General features: G+C 40.6%; 1 protein-coding gene across 1 annotated transcript in view; it reads right to left on the bottom strand.

The window, feature by feature from the left end:
- Positions 1 to 2,776: 2,776 nt before the first annotated feature.
- Positions 2,777 to 13,402, bottom strand: part of LOC122550574 (high affinity choline transporter 1-like) — a 65,191-nt gene continuing 54,565 nt past the window's right edge. The window contains 3 exon segments of the mRNA XM_043691510.2: positions 2,777 to 5,064; positions 5,066 to 5,547; positions 11,244 to 11,461. Of these exon segments, the coding sequence (XP_043547445.2) occupies positions 5,019 to 5,064; positions 5,066 to 5,547; positions 11,244 to 11,461 (746 nt within the window). The 3' untranslated portion in view covers positions 2,777 to 5,018.

Genomic DNA, 13,402 nt, shown 5'->3' with positions numbered 1-13,402 from the left:
TATTGAACATTTTCATTTGTGCTGGCTGTTCTAAAGTAAATGGTGGGAGTTGTCGGATGGGAGATGTGGTACGGTGAAATGATAAGGAGCTACTGCAGGCTAAGAGGAGTGTGGCAGTGTCAGGAGGAGCATTCTTATAAGAAGCTAAGATTAGAAATAATAATATTTATTGATGGCTGCTGTTAACCGAACTAAGTTCTGTAAGTTCTGAGATGAGGCTTAGAAAAGTCTTAGATTGGTATTAGACTCTTTTTACACAAATTAGTGATTTTCATTTTCTTAAATTAAGTCTCTCAAGGATCTAAATTTGTCCCCCTTCTAATTTTATCCATTTATTACCTCTTAGTGTCATTAATCTACGAACAGAGCACAATTTTCCTCATGTATATAACATCTATCTCCCAATATTTGTCTTGACCACTCCAGTATTTCTAAATTGTCAGATTGTTTGTCCAGCCACTGGTACTGGATGAGCATTTTTTTTTTCTCACTTAAGTATTTCTCACTAAAGGATTGTGCTTCATTCTCTGTTAAATTTTGTTCCTTAGCTATTCAATTTACCCTTCTCCCTGGCAATTGTCTTGGGCTGAACAAATTCGGTTGTCACATTTGACCCTAAATCTGAACTTCTAACTACTATTCTGTAACATCATCAAGACAGCTCCATAAATCACTGCATAGTATCCCCCAGTGTTGTCACGGTTTCAGCTCAGTTGTTACTGGGCTTTCTTTCATGTTGTTATAAAGTTGTAGACATGTACTGTGCCTTTAAAGGAGCTGAAACTTCTGGCTGGCAGAGTGTGCTGAAAAATTTTAAAATTAAACATTTGATTGTGAAACAAATAGCTGTAGTTGCGTTGCCATGGTACACAACAAATTCAAATTCGGCCAATCAGTTTATATTATGCCCCAGATACCAAACTCCAGTCGAGTTTGAATTTTATTGTTTTGGATGACATGAAACCAATGAGCTGGTCTGATGTTTTGGGGTGTATAAAATTGGGTATTTTGAACAATTGGTGAGAACAGCAAAGAGCAGCCAAGCACTAAAAGACTGCCAGCAGAAAGGTATCTGTTCATAAGAAAATTGTGCAGCGGAAGACCGAAGATGGCCTAGAGGACACTACAGAGGAAGTTTGACATCCGAAGACGACAATTGGTTTTGAAAATTGATTTGCCGTAAATTTAAGAGGGAATTTATTGGATCAGTATTGTAGACTGGAAGGTCAAAATTGGTTTAAGAGGAAGGAGTTGTAAATAGTTGTCGTTTAATGTTCTCTTTCAGATTTAAAGAATAAAATTGCTAATTTTTTCTTTAAATATAGATTTTTGGGATAGTTCTTTGCCACTTGAAATTTAAAAGATAACGAGGCGAGGTGAGTTTATATTAGCAGAAGGGTTTATCCCGTGTCATAATGATGTCTTGCTTAACTCCAGATTTGATCCCAAAATCCTCCCACATTCTTTAAACTTAATGTCATCTAAAATTCTGTTGTCCATGTTCTAACTTCTTTTTTGTTTGCTGACCTACATTGAGGGTTTACTTGCACAGAAGTTAATGTTAAAAATCTCATATGACCCTTTCCTAACTCTAATTTTCCACACCCTCCAATATACCTGGCCTCGTCAAAATTCCTGATTTTTAATTGCTCTACCAATGCTGGTTATGTCTTTAGTTAGTTTGCATTTCCTTCCCGAACTTCTCTTTCCTCTTTCATGATATTCCTAAAATCCTATGTTTTTGAAGTCTTTGGTCATCTGTCCCAATACTTCTTGCTGTAGCACTATCTCAAAGCAGTGTTGTAACACTTCTGTGAAGCACTTTGGGAATCTTCATTAACTTAGATAAATACATGGTTTTTTTTGAGACCTTTGCCTGGAATGCCTGAGCATAATCAGAAGCCAATCTGGACATAGGACATTGCCCTTGAACTAGGCCCTTTTTGTCTCCAGTTTTCTATTTGGAAAGCAGATGCAATATAGTTTAACATATCCCGTTGAATATTGCATCTATACTTACATGCATCTTGGACACCAGATATAATTCCAAGTTTTGGCTTTCTATTGCCATAGACTCCAGATTTTTTACATAAAGGTTTTCAATGCCCTGATGATTCCGGCTTTTGCCCGAAATATCGATTTTACTGCTCCTTGGATGCTGCCTGAACTGCTGTGCTTTTCCAGCACCACTATTCCAGAATCTGGTTTCCAGCATCTGCAGTCATTGTTTTTACCTGGGTGGCAATTAATGTCTATATAGTGATCAGCTTTTGGCCCAGATAATCATTCCTGGGTTGGATGTTCACACATGGGGTATTTCTCAGCTTTGCAACCCTGACCTAGATAGAAGTGTCCTGGAAGGTCAGATTTTCTTTCTGGGTCATAGAATTCCTGACAAGTGGAGACAGGTGACCCCAGAATGAGACCAGAGGTTGCTTGATGAAGGCTGGATACAAGGCCTACCTCTGTACTTTTCTAAAAAATTAACGAAGGTAAAGGAACCCCTCCTAGCCCTCATCCTTTACACTTTTTTTAGCACTCCTGAAAACCCATCTATGTCAACCACATCCCATCTCAAGCCCTCAATGCCCCACCCATCTCAACAGCCTGCTACACTCTTATGCAACCCTCTGTTCCTATATCCATGCCCCCCACCCCATGCATCTGATGCATCTTATGCTTTCTACTCTCCTTCTATATCTGTATACGTCCCCTATACTCCTCATTGCTGGTCCCTCATAACCTCTGTCACTCTATACAAATCTACATATGCCACTATAACCTGTACAGCAATCTACTAACCCCTTGGGTTCCCCTGTAGTTCCTGTGCCAACTTATGTCTCTAATCATCCCTGTGCCTCTTTATAGTTCCTTTCTGTGCCAATTCACCTAGATTCCACCATGGACAAATTGCAGGAGGCTCACTGACCTAAAACAAAGTTACAGATCTGATTAAGCACATCATTACAAAAACCTAAGGGCACCTTATCTCCACCAAAGGGCTTACTTCTTCCAAATGTGTCCCAGAACTAGATCCATAGTGGTACATTAACTCTCCAAAACAGTGCCTTAGCTATCTAAATGAACTCAGAATGTTCAGAACTCCTGTTAAATGGTACATTCAGGCATTTACCTCGCCTTACCAAATTGCTGCAGGTGCAGAGGCAGCTGATGATTTATATGACCAGCCACTTTTTGAAACTGCAAAAGCTTGCACCAAGAACCAGCTCTATTCTACATGCCTTCCTACCCAAAGGAAGCAAAAAAAGCAAGAATTTGAGTAAGCCTTAAACTAAGCCTTAACCAAACTTGCCACCACAAGGAGCCATAGACAATGCCCTGTGAGCGAGATGCTGAGATCCAGAAATGTATTATTTATCTCTTATTCAGTGTTACAATGCAGAGATCAAACCCCTCTGTTAATTAATCCAAACACCCGGAAAAGCTCACCTTGCCTCATAATCTGTTAAAATATGAGTGATAGATAACTCCTAAATTCCACTCTTTAAAGAAAGATAACAATTTATTTTCTTAACTCTAATAGTGAACACTAAACAACAACTATTCACAAATCCAAACTCCCTTTTTATTAACTAGTCACCATCTGACCCCAACTCTATTAAAATAAAGCTGTTCCAATAACACACTTATTAAATTCACTTAATTTCAAGACCACACTGTCTCAGTCTTCTCCACTCTCTTCAATCGTCTGGTTGCTGATATCTCTGTGTCGTCTTCTTTCTTTTTTATTGTGAGTATGTTTTACATGCAAAGGTACCTTTGATAGAGTGTCTTCTAATTTCTTTGAGAGCAAATGTTAGATGGGCAGTTAGGTCTACAGCTGTTGCTCGCTGTTCACCGGCAGTTGCACTCCCTCTAATTTTCAAAATACTGGGTTTGTATACCGCCCATGACACATTAAATTCTTATCATTAGATTGGTTTTCAGGCATCAAAACAATAAAATTCTGATTCCATTGGCTTCTAGTATCCTGGAATTAATTTAAACTAATTGGTTAAGTTTGAACTGTTGTCAAAACAACAACCAAAACTCAGGTATCCATTTAACAGCCAATTGTTACATTTGTAACAGCCCAACCTTTAGCTGGCAGCTGTGGCTATACATTAAATTCAGAAAAGCACTTTCTAGCCTAAAGTGACCTTACATGCTTTCGACTTTGCAACAATATTATTTATGTCTTATTCAGGTCTAGTGTCATGGGCCCGTTGAGATGAAAATATCCTCTATTTATATATGCATGTGAGTGTGTTGTTGGGAGAATATGGAACACACATGGTGCTGTCTGCTTTATCTGACATTCTTCCTTGTAAACAATTCAATTAAGGAGATTTCTGCTGAGAAACCCATTGATTTGACAGAGAGGAAAAATTCTGAAGTGACAATTTAAAATAAATAAGGAGTATAATCAATACTGTCCAGTGAATCTTTTTACACATTTCCTTAATACGTTTGGGGTCATTTTGACTTTTGTATCCATGAATACAGTCTAAATCTGTTCCAATTGTTTCTTAATGAAGTCAGAATTAGTTCCATATGTTTACAACTGATGCTTATGTGACTTGAATTATTATGGGTTAGAAAATCTATGCTCGGTTTAACATGAATATTTTGAAATAGTATGCAGGACAAGCAGAAGTTAATACCCTCTAATTCCCAAAGTAATATAGATCTCCACCTTATATTCTGATCAGAAGGTCAATGATCCAGTATTTGTACATGGCTAGAGACAAAAACCTCTGTCTCTCTATAATAACAATTTTTAAAATCATATTTCAATATAAAGTGGTTGTAGTTATTGTAAATATCTGAAAAAAATGTCAATTTCTTCAGCTTCTATCTTTTCATCATAACTTCAATGGAAGAGCATCTGAAATCCTGTTTCCACACAATGGGGATTGGAAGCCACTCAAGTGGCTAAGAGAGGCACATTATAAATTCTCAACAGTTTTACTGAAAATGGTGATTTAAAGAACTTATGAACATTAAAATAGCAATTGTCACATGTGGTTCTTGTCATACTCCAGTTCATGATTGTTGCAATCTCAAAGTAATCTGCTCTTCTGATGTTGTAGGCAATTCCTGAATTTTATCAATAATTTTAAAAATATCATATTTTATAGGTAGAAGCTTTCTCCTAAATACAAATGAGGCCAGATGTGAGAACATGATAGTTGAAGTTAAGGACAGCAACATTGTGAGAGTTTTAAATGGAAAGAGTTGCTGATAGGTGCCATTCTCAAAGGAAATGCCTGGATATTGAATTAGAGGTGGAATTTGAAGGAATGGCTCGCCAGCTAATAGTCTCAAGGTTAACCCAACAAAATATCCTGCAGCTGATCCATATGTATTTGTGTTTGGAATGAAGAGGACGCAGACAAATTGTGGAAACAATATGGCATACACTAATTCTGAACTCAGGAACCATAGACCATAAATCGAGTTTGTTAGAAGAGCCAATGTTGTAGCTGCAGCTCCAAATAGAACCACTGCGGTTCGCATAACCCATATCACCTCCTTCTCAGCAGCCTGTAGATTAAATAATTTGCTTGATTAGTAAACTATGACAACATTTTGTTCTTATCATTTAATTTCAGTATGCTGAGTATGATTCATGGCAATTAGTCTTCGTTTCTCAGCCACAGAATGCTTCCCTGCAGGGAAGGCAAATGAGAAGGAGCCATCAATCTGTATCTCCCTGTGGCCAGTGTAAGCATTGTAGTGACAGCTTCCTGTTATTTCAGTAAAGGAACATTGTACATGATAACAGCTAAGAATAAAAGAAAATGAGCTCAAATAGGGGTAACACAATTAGAATAATCATATAACATGTTAGAATTAGATCTTTCTACTACACAATATTAGATTAGATTAGATTACTTTAGATTAGATTACTTACAGTGTGGAAACAGGCCCTTTGGCCCAACAAGTCCACACTGCCCCGCCAAAGCGCAACCCACCCATACATTTACCCCTTACCTAACATTACGGGCAATTTAGCATGGCCAATTCACCTGACCTGCACATCTTTGGACTGTGGGAGGAAACCGGAGCACCCGGAGGAAACCCACGCAGACACGGGGAGAACGTGCAAACTCCACACAGTCAGTCGCCTGAGGCGGGAATTGAACCCGGGTCTCTGTGCCACCGTGCCGCCCATATTATATTTACTCTTAGAACATGGGCAGCACCAGAAAGTCTATGCTTATTACTGCTCATTCCTAATTAACTTTGAAAACAGGGAGCCAATAGCCTAATGGTATTATCACTGGATTATTAATCCAGACACTCAGGCAATGTTCTGGAGGCCTGGGGGCCAAATCTCATCATGGCAGGTGGTGGAACATGGACTCAAGAAAAATCTGGAATTAAGACTCTAATGATGATTATGAACAGAGCACAGCTGAGAAGCAACTGAGGAGGATTCTGGGAGGAGGCAGTTCAGTCATCAGCGACTGCCTAGGAACAAACAAAAGGGAGGCAAGCTCTGGCAGAGTGGCCATTTTGAGATGGGCTGCTTTGTGGTTGAAGTGTCGCTACAGGTTTAAGTGTGGGTCTTGGTGAGGTAAGGATAAGGTAAGATTCTGTCCTTTGTCTTACCATAAAAGAGAAGAGATGGGAGTTAGGGCAGTGGTGTGCTCTTTCTGCCAAATGTGGGAGAAAAGGGAGCAGTCTGGTGTTCCTGATGATTATGTCTGCAGGAGATGTGACTGGCTGCAGCTCCTCACAGGTTGCATTGTTGAGTTGGAGATGCAGTTAAACACTGAGGGGCATATGGAGGGATAGAGAGAGTGATAGGCACTATTTACAGTGATGTGGCCACACTGCAGTCAGGTAGATAGGTAACCGCAAGGAGAGGTAGGCAGGTAGTGCAGGAATCTCTTGTGGCTATTTTCCCCTCCAACAGGTATACTGTTTTGGATACTGTTGGGGGGATAGCCCGTCAAGGGAGTTTAACAGCAGCAGGCATGCCTTTCGACCAGGACTGGTTCTGCTGTAGGGCAGGGTCAGGCAAGATCCAAGCAAATGCTAGTAGCAGGGGACTCGCTAGTCAGGACAAAGTCAAGTATTTCTGTAGCTGCAATTGACACTGCAGAATGGTGTGTTGGCTCCCTGGTGCCAGGGTCAAGGATGTCTCTAAGTGGTTGCATGAAGTTCTTAAGGGGGAGGGTGAGCAGTCAGATGTTGTTGTATGTATTGGTACCAATAATATAGGAAGGAAAAAAGGGATGAGGTCCTCAAGAGTGATTATAGGGATTTAGGTAGAATTTTAAAAGGCAGGGTCTCAAGGGTATTAATTTCTAGATTACTTCTGGTACCATGTGTTAGCAAGAGTAGGGAACAGGAGGATTTGGCAGATGAATAATTGGTTTGAGAGTTGGTGGGGGGAGCAGGGATTCAGCAACTTGGATTATTGGGATCTCTTCTGGGGCAGGACGGGTTACATCTGAACTGGATGTGTACCATTATCCTGACGGGGATATTTGCTAGAGACCTTGGGAGGATTTAAACTAGTGTGGCAGGGGGATGGGATCCAAAGAAATAGGGAGACAAAAGAGAAAGTTGAGGACAGTGCAGAGATTAATGATAGCAAGTTAAATAGTAAAGGCAGTTTGGTAATCCGAGTACTAGACAGGCAAGCAAGGGTATGACAGGAAGCAAGGAAAGTCTGAGTTAAACTGCATTTATTTCAATACAGTCAAAGAGGTCTGACAGGTAAGGCAAATTAACTTGGGACATAGATAGGTACATGGGACTGAGATTTTATAACTATTACAGAAACATGATTAAGGGAAGGACAGGACTGGCAGTTCAATGTTGCAGGGTACAGATGCAATAGGAAAGATAGAAGAGGAGGCAAGAAAGGACGGGGAATTGCATTTTTGATTAGAGAAAATACAAGAGAAGACATTCTTGAGGATTTGTTCACTGGGTCTATATGGGTAGAATTGAGAAATAAAATGGGGGAGATTACTTTGATAGCATTGTACTATAGGCCCCCTAAAAGTCAGCAGGAGATTGAGGAGCAAAAATGTAAGGAGATCATAGACAGCACTAAAGATAATAGAGTTTTAATAATAAGAGATTTTAACTTTCCTGACATTGATTGGGACTGCCATATGTTAATGGCATAGATGGAGAGAGTTAGATGGCATAGATGTGTTCAGAAAGAACTTTTCATACAGTGTGTAGATGGCCTTACTCAAGAAGAGGAAAAAACTTGACCTCCTGTGGGAATACTGCAGAGTATGTGACAGAAGTGGGGGGGGAGGGTACTTTGGGACCAATGACAATAATTCCATTAGTTTTAAAAAGCTATGATAAAGGATATATCTGGTCCACAAGTTAAAGTTGTAAATTGGGATAGTCCAATTTTGATGATCTTAGCAAAGAATTTTCAAAACTTGATTAGGGGTGGCAGTTTGCAGGCAAAGGGGCGTCTGGTAAATGGGAGGCTTTCAAAAGTGAGTTAATGAGGGTTCAGGGTCAGCATGTTCCTGTTAGAGTGAAAGGTAACTCTGGCAGGGGTTGGGGATCCTGGATTGCTAGAGTCATTGAGGCCCTGGTCTTGAAAATGAAGGTGGCATATAACATATATAGGCAGGTGGGATCAAGTGAATTTTCTGAGGAGCAGAGAGGGTGTCGGAGTCCACTTAAGAAAGAAATTAGGAGGGCTAAAAGAGGATATGCAATGGCATTGGAAGATAAGGTAAAGGAGAATCCAAAGAGATTCTACATGTACATTAAGGATAAAAGAATAATTCAGGTAAGAATAGGGCTTTTTAAAGATCAACAAGGTCATCTACTTGCGGAGCCACAGAGATGGCTGAGATTCTAAATGAACATTTCTCATCAGTACTTATGGTCAGGAAAGATATAGATACTAGGGAACATGGGGAAATAGATAGTGATGTCTTGAAGAGTGTCCACATTACAGAAGAAGAGGTGCTGTAGGTCTTAAAACACATTAAGATAGATAAATCCCAGGGATTGAATGAAGTGTGTCCCAGGACTTAGTGGGAGGCTCGTGAGGAAATTGTGGGACCACTAGCGGACATATTTGTATCATCAACAGCCATGGCTGAAGTGCCTGAAGATTGGAAAGTGGCTAATGTTGTACCATTACTTTAGAAAGGCTGCAATGAAATTCCTGGGAACTACAGGCCTGTGACTCTTAAATTTGTGGTCGGTAAGTTGTTAGAGGGGATCCTGAGAGTCAGGATCTACAAGCAATTGGAGAGGCAAGGACCCATTTGGGATAGTCAGTATGGCTTTGTGCTGGGAAAATCGTGTCTCACAAATTTGCTTGCGTTCTTTGAAGGGTGACCAAGAATGTAGGTGAAGGCAGTGTGGTAGGCATTGTTTACATGGACTTTATCAAGGCCATTGACACGGAATCGCATGGTAGTTTATTGAGTAAGGTTAAATCTCACCTAGGGATCTAGGGACAGCTAGCCAACTGAGTACAAAATTGGCTTGATGGTAGAAAACACAACAGTGCTGGCAGGGTGTTGTGTTTCAGATTGGAAGCTGTGACCATTGATGTGCCATAGGGAACAGCGTTGGGTCCAATGTTTAAAGGTGAGAATTGGAACGTATTGCTCCTACATTTTCCTCTAAATGGTATATGTTGGAACTGTACTTTCCCCACTTCCTTCATATATGCCCCCATTTCTCTGTTGTAGATATACCTAGAAGGAGCTGTCCCCTATCTACTGTGGCCAGATCCTGTTATATTTTGATAAAATCTGCCTACCCTCAATACAAAAATGTATTTTGCAGGCCGTCTTTTCCCTTGTCCAGAACAATTTTGAACTGTACTATATTGTAGTCACTATTGCTAATTAAAGTTAAATTAATTAAATATTTAAGTTAAAGTACTTGAATTCAGATGAGAGGTTGTAATGTCCTCCAAACCCTTTGTATTCAATGCCTCACTGGGGCACAGTTAGTATCCAGTGATGCTCTGGATTCCAGTTCAGATATATCAAGCACTCAGCATCATATTTTCAGTCAGACTGAGTAATTAGTAATTAGTTTTCAGAAAAATAATGTTGTCAGGTTCTATGACAATTGCTCTGAGTTGTGGTTCATTTGTGCATTGAGTTGTGCACTTGAGTCAGGAATGTTGTGAATTCAAGTTGCACTCCAAAGAGATTAAATTCTAGGCTGCAAGTCCAGTATTACTCAGTGCAGCACCCCTTTAGTACTGTCAGAGGCCCTGCCTTTTCAGATTGGATGTTAAAATCTGCCATATCAGGTAATTTTAATACTCCAATGACACTGTATTAAAGAAGAGTTGAGGAAAGGAGTTATCCCGTTATCTTGAGAAATATGTTCAATGTGTAGAAGTGATTCCTTGGTCATCATTATTTTGCTATTTATTGGAGTGTGTTGCACGTAAATCGACTCCCACATTTCTCACATTACAATAGTGACTACACTTCAAAAGATTTTCTTCGGCAATAAAATGCTGGGACAGTTTGTGGCTGTGAAACGCATGATTTAAATGCAAATCTTTCCTTTTTCTCACTGCATACACCACACCAACCCCAAAAAGATTTTTTAAAAGCCTTCAGATATTGCTAGGATTCACTTCAGTGATGCACAGTATGACAGGTTAACCAAGGTGGGGGCAAAGGGTGTAGCTAATGGGTGTCATGGAATAATTACCCTTCTTTTCCAAAGCTTATATTAAGTATAACGTTATGATCATGAAAGCTATGTGCAACTTTTCTAATTAATTGCCAATTTGCTTTTTATGAAGATGAGTATTTTTAAGAATTACATTTGCCACCCCTTCCAGACAAATTCCTTTACACATGTCGTAGTTAACAAAAGTCGTTTCCAATAATTGCTGGTGCAATACACAATTACAATCTTCTCAGAACTATATACCTGAACAGAATGTAGGAGTCAGCAACCTAAATCCAAAGTTGTTCTGCTATTTCTGATACTGACATTGATATGTTTTACCTTTCTATTAGCATAATCTTTCCAGATAAGTGAAGCAGAAATCTTACATTTTGATTTTCATAACAATGGTTACTTATGCAAAAGTATGCCAAATAGCACTTGTGTAGAACATGGGTCTGCTGTATCAGATTTTCTGTTCATTACATTGTCAGCCCATTATGTTCCAACCAATGCCCCTTATGAGTGTTGTTGTAATAAGTAACCTCTATTGTCTATTCATTTTCTAAATAGTTCAAACTGATGCTCACCTTTTTCCTAATAATAGTCTTGTAAATATTACGTGCAAACATTGAACTTGCTGATAAAAGTGATGAATCTGCTGATGACATAACTGCTGCTGCAATGGCACCAATTCCCAATATGGAAATGTAAAAAGGGCACAGATATTGAAGGACAATTGGTAATATCATGCTAGCTTCCTGTCTTTCATTTGGAGTTGGCAAACCATAGCTTGTCTGATTCCAATCTGGAAGAAATTAGATATTTGCATTTAAAACAGTTTCTATCAGTTACCTCATGTGATATCATGAGACCTGAAAATAATGAATTTTACTTCACTTGTACAAAAACGCCAATGCACTATGTTTTAAGGGTAGGAAGAGGTTTTGTTCAGGATTATCACGCATTATAGGGTGTTGTGGTTCTGTTCGCCGAGCTGGAAGTTTTTGTTGCAAACGTTTCGTCCCCTGGCTAGGCGACATCATCAGTGCTTGGGAGCCTCCTGCGAAGCACTTCTTTGATGTTTCCTCTGGTGTTTATAGTGGTCTGTCCCTGCCGCTTCCGGTTGTCAGTTTCAGCTGTCCGCTGTAGTGGTTGGTATATTGGTATAACACATCAACCTGGACCCAATATACCAATCACTACAGCGGACAGCTGAAACTGACAACCGGAAGCGGCAGGGACAGACCACTATAAACACCGGAGGAAACATCAAAGAAGTGCTTCGCAGGAGGCTCCCAAGCACTGATGATGTTGCCTAGCCAGGGGATGAAACGTTTGCAACAAAAACTTCCAGCTCGGCGAACAGAACCACAACAACGAGCACCCGAGCTACAAATCTTCGCACAAACTTTGAGCATTATAGGGTAGTATTTAATAAAGGCCTGTCAAATGTAAGCTCCACTATTTAACTTGGCAGATTGGGCTTTCCCCAGGAATATGGACTTTAGATGTTCAAGTTCCATCTGTTCAGCTGCTGGCCAATCTGAGAGCAGCAGTCTTAGATTGATGGCTCCATTGGGAGAGACATTGTCTGCTGCCAGTATCACATGGAACCAGGCACAGGTGAATAATGATGGGAAGGGGTTCATACGTGGGGTCACCAGGGATGGGAATGGTTGGCATCAAGGTCAGACAGATGGCTTCACCAGGGCCCAACTCCTTTACAATCCCTGATTCATTGAGTAGACACAAAGGATCCTTTCTGGAAGCCAGCAAGCAAACCTGACAGAGTTTACTTTTTTAGCATCCGACCCTGTGAGTGACTTGCAGCCTTTGGATGAATGCCAATGGCAGCAAGATCATACCCTTAAGTGGGCAACAATTATCAGCATGGAAGCTGCTTCCATAGGCCTTTCTACCTTGGGCATAATTGGGCAGTAAGAGAAATAGGTTAGGATCTCCACCTGCTATTGTCCAACATTATTAAATGTTCTCTTTCTGTTAAAATGATCAAAAATTGTTTCTAGCCTTATATCATGGGTCTGGATCAGAGACAACTCTGGTCTCCAGCATCTGCAGTCCTCACTTTCTCCTAGAAGAGTGTAGGCAATTTAAGATTGAGGTGAGAGGTTCCTTCACTTAAAGTAGTGAATCTTTGGAATTCTCTACCCAATTGAGCCTCTACTGCTCCATGTATAAGATAGAGATCAAGCATCTCTACCCACTCCATCAAGAATATGCAGGCCCTGGGCCTTCCCCTCCCACTCTTTCAAGGACAAGCAGGTCCTGGGCCTCCTCCACCGCCAAATCCATTACCACCTGATGCCTGGAGGAGGAATGCCTCATATTCCGCCTTGGCAACCACACGGGATAAATGTGGATTTCAACAGCTTCCTCATTTCCCCTTCCCCCACATTACCCCAGTCCCAAGCCTTCAACTCGGCACCGGCCTCTGGACCCATCCATCACTGTCCCCTCTGACCTGTCACCTTCTCCCTCACCTTCATCCACCTATCACTTTCCCAGCTGCCTCCACCAACCCCACCCCCTCTCCCATTTATCTCTCAGCCCCGACCCATAAGCCTCATTCCTGGTGAAGGGCTTATGCCCGAAACGTCGATTCTCCTGCTCCTCAGATGCTGCCTGACTGGCTGTGCTTTTCCAGCACCGCACTCTGGCCTATACTCTTCCCCTATCTAAACTTACCAACCAGAGAAATCATCCATTTGACATCCACCCCATCAAG

The sequence above is a fragment of the Chiloscyllium plagiosum genome, unplaced genomic scaffold (assembly GCF_037043375.1).
Source record: "Chiloscyllium plagiosum isolate Xiang-an unplaced genomic scaffold, Cpla_swu_hap1 HiC_scaffold_6, whole genome shotgun sequence".
Taxonomy (NCBI): Eukaryota; Metazoa; Chordata; class Chondrichthyes; order Orectolobiformes; family Hemiscylliidae; genus Chiloscyllium; species Chiloscyllium plagiosum.
The sequence above is the reverse complement of the archived record's forward strand: the minus strand, read 5'-3'. Positions and strand labels throughout refer to the sequence as shown.